The sequence below is a fragment of the Mus pahari genome, chromosome X (assembly GCF_900095145.1).
Source record: "Mus pahari chromosome X, PAHARI_EIJ_v1.1, whole genome shotgun sequence".
Lineage (NCBI taxonomy): Eukaryota > Metazoa > Chordata > Mammalia > Rodentia > Muridae > Mus > Mus pahari.
Window position 1 is genome coordinate 114,742,108 of NC_034613.1, and position 3,915 is coordinate 114,746,022.

Consider the following 3,915-nt stretch of genomic DNA (forward strand, 5'->3'; position numbering starts at 1 on the left):
TTATGATCTTTTCACAAACTCCTTCTCTTGCTGGATAGCTAGGGAAAGAAAAATACAAAAAAAAAAAAACATTAGAAGGAATGTTCTTTTCTTTTTTCTTATTTACTTGTTTAGCTTTTCTTAATATTAACTTCAGTTTCTTCTAAAAATCTGCTTATTAACTCTCGAAAGGCTGATTGACATGCCTTTTCATTTACAATGCAAAGGCACTAACCACATATCCTCATAGTGGAGGTGTATCTGTGTGTGTGTGTGTGTGTGTGTGTGTGTATGTACCTTAGAATACTATATATATATATATATATCTTAGAATACTATACACACACATACACACACATATATATATATATACCTTAGAATTATATATATATATATATATATATATATATATATATATATATTTGATAGTTGAGTGATCGTTGAGGAGTAAGCAAAACATTTCTTTCAGCTTTATCCTTGTACAACTAGAGGGTTAGAGCTCTTCAGATGCCTTCATTGAATTTTTCAGTTCTCAGTTAAAGCTCACAGGAAAAAAACTGCCCCTCAGCTTTACAAGGACACTCTCACCTTCTCCAGGAGGCTGCCATCCTTAAGAGCAAACCTATCCCTTGAGTCTGGAACACACCTAAGCACTACACATTCTTTCACCTTATTTTGTAGTTATGTATAGAAGAAACCATAGTTTGCATAGTTTTCTATGGATAAAGCTATAGAGTCAAATTGTTGCATCCTGGAAAATGTGTAATTAACGTTTCTAATAAAATTTTAAAATACTGGGCAAAATCGTGCTACTTCCAGAATTCCAAGATTAATGAATCTATGATACCATCACTACTGAGACCTAGCCTGTAAACCACTTCCATTATTCAAGAAAAAAAAAGGCACATATTTGATATTTTAATTGCTACATTAATTATAATGATTATGTAACTACTACTTCCATTGAGGCAGTTTTAATTGAACGTTAGTTTGTTAACTGACTATACGAACCTTCGCCTGTGGTCACCCCCACTAGAAACCCCCATTACTTACTTTCCTTTGAAGGAAGAGTATTTTTCTCATCAGTGATGGTTTTTTTCAGTTTGGATCTATCGAATTTTTCCACTTCCGACAAGTCTGGCTTATCACTCATTTTGACTGAAAGAAAGACCCAAAAAGTAGTAAGTTGCCTACTAAAACTATGACCAGATTAAGGATAACAGTTTAAAAATTCATTTACTAGGAATGAATACTTTGCATGCCGTTTTTCAACAGAAAACCAACAGATCTTAGAAAGTCATGTTTTCAGGACAAGCCAGAGGATTCTGCTTGCTGCAGTGACCCCCCCCCCCAAGTGCCACAGCTGCCACCATTCTCACTGTTCAGCTGGGCAAAGCCAAGCCCCAGAGCTAACCGCAGTTAGAGGCCAGGAGCCAACCTGAGGGCATCTGGGAGGCTGTGGCATAAGGAGGGGAGGAGGGGCCGTGCGCACACTAGGCCCTGATGGCTGCTGACCAACCGGCCTTGGGGCGTGGGGGGGGGGGGGTGTGTGTGAGAGAGAGAGAGAGAGAGAGACGGAGGGGGGGGGGGAGAGGAGCGTTGGCTGCCCTCTTTAACAGTGAGCTAAACTCAAAGCTGGGTAATCTGGATTCCACATTGGTAACTGCAGAGGGAGTGGGGGCGGGGGTAAAGGCATTTGTCTGGATTGTGCCATTTCCAAATAACTTGGCACTGCCCAGCCTAAGCGGCAGAAGGTCACGAGCCAGATCTAGAAAGCCATTTCCCGCTGCCTCAACTCTCCTCTCCGCCTTTGCCATTTCCTCAGAGCTGCCTATCCCCTTAGGCATCCCAAGATGGGACCCCCATGACTTCTCTCTGTGTGCCCCCAGAAAACCTCAAGGAGAAACTAAACTTGTGCGAACTGGGCTGGAGACCAGACTCCATTAGCCCAACCTACCTGGCTTGGCCCCATGGGGCCACAAATTCTTACCTCTTTTCAGCAAGATGCACCTATCAGATCAACAGCTGTCTTCAGTTAGCTTCAGAGACAGACTGAAGTTACCCGTGCAGTGCCCGCAAGTTTATAGGCGCCTCAGAAGACCCCACCCAGAGCCCCGCCCATCACTCTGTGATTGGACAGATGGCCGTGACATCATACCTATGAGTCACAGGCCTCTGGATGGCAATCCTTACTTGTCGCATACCCCTCCCCCCCCATGCTTTTAGCTTTGTGGGTGTCTTGGTTCAACTTCAAAACCTCTGCTTATTTAGACTGATTATAAGAACATCTTTATATAGTCTTTGCCTCCTTGTACAACAACTGGAAATCATTACCACCTAAGAAAAGACAAATATTTTACCTGGGGAATATGGATTCCACACATTTGTAACTTCAGGGGGGAGTAGGGGCGGGGGTAAAGGCATTTGTCTGGATTGTGCCATTTCCAAATAACTTGGCACTGCCCAGCCTAAGGGGCAGAAGGTCACGAGCCAGATCTAGAAAGCCATTTCCCGCTGCCTCAACTCTCCTCTCGGCCTTTGCCACTTCCTCAGAGCTGCCTATCCCCTTAGGCATCCCAAGACGGGACCCCCATGATTTCTTGCCTAGTGGTACATGCCTTTGATCCCAGTTGGGGCACAGAGTCAGGCTGGCTTCTCTCTGAGAGTTAGTCTAGCCTGGTCTACATAGTGAGTTCCAGAATAGCCAGGGCTACATACTGAGATCCTGTCTTGAAAAAAAAAAAAAAAGAGAAAACACTGACTCGGTAGGGGCAGAAAGGGAGGGAGATGAAGGGTTGGTGAGGAAAGAGGTAGGGTACAAGGGGGAGAGAGGAGAGAGACAAGGGAGGGAGGAGGGAGGAGGGAGAAGGGAGGGAGATGGGAGGGAGGATGGGAGGGAGGGTGAGGGAGGAGTGAGGGAGGAAGAAGGGAGAAGTAAGAGAGAAAGGAGGAAGAGGGAGGAGGAGGGAGGAGGGAGGGGAAGAGGAAGGGAGGGGAGGGTGGAAGAAAGGGGGAAAGGGGGAGGAAGGGGGGGGGGAAGGGGGAAGGAGGGAGAGAGGGGAGAGAGGAAGGAGGAGGGGGAGGGAGGAAGGATGGGAGGAGGGAGAAGGAAGGGAGGGTGGGGAGAGAGGGAGAATGGGAGGGGGAGGGAGGAGGGAAAAGGGAGGGGAGACAGAGAGGGGTGAGGGACAGAGGAGGGAGGGAGGGGAAGGAAGGGAGATGGAAAGAGGGAGGGTGGGAGGGGAAAGGGAAGAGAAAGGGAGGGTAGGAGGAGGAAGAAGACAGAGAGGGAGGATGGAAGGAGTGGGAGGGAGGAGGGAGGAATAAAGGAGGGAGGGAGGTGGGAAGGAGGGAAGGGGGGGAGAGAGATCATAGGCAAAAGGGCTGCTCCTCTTGCCACCTTTTGCCTGCAGAGACTTCTTTACTCTAAGTGGAATAAAGATCATTAGATCTGAGGCCTGCTCCACAGAAGGGAATATATGCCTGTTAGCCTGCGCTGTAAAGATGGTCAAAAGTTGGAGAGGTCAGAGGTCACAGGTCCTGGGGAGGGAGGATTTACTACTATGGTTTTGCTAAATTCAGTCAAGCTGCCTTCTAAGTACTCCTGTTTATACCTAAAGAATAATGCTGCTCCCAGTCTCTAGAAGAGAAACTTCTTTTTTACAGTGGTCAGAGATAAATACAGAGATCCATATCAACCAAAGTGCTGAGAATAAGTGACTCTTTAACCTCTAAACACGAAATCTCTAACACCCCTCTCCGAGGCCTGAGGCCTACCCTGGAGGTAGAAACAAGCTCCTTCATTCCCTAATCTGCCTCTTGTCAGGGGATTTTATCACAGCGACAGAAATCACATGAGGGAAGCTTGTGGTAACATGCCTGAGTTGTTGGCATAATGACATGTAACATGCCTGTAATCCCAGCAGTTGGGAGAGT

At 46.6% G+C, this 3,915-nt stretch overlaps 1 protein-coding gene across 1 annotated transcript; it reads right to left on the reverse strand.

The window, feature by feature from the left end:
• Tmsb15a (thymosin beta 15a) lies at window positions 1–1,132 on the reverse strand. Its single transcript, XM_021188446.1, has 2 exons — window positions 1,033–1,132; window positions 1–38 (listed from the first exon to the last, which is right to left on the reverse strand). The coding sequence occupies exons 1-2, from the start codon at window positions 1,130–1,132 to the stop codon at window positions 1–3; spliced, it is 138 nt and encodes a 45-aa protein (XP_021044105.1).
• Between the last annotated feature and the right edge of the window lie 2,783 nt (window positions 1,133–3,915).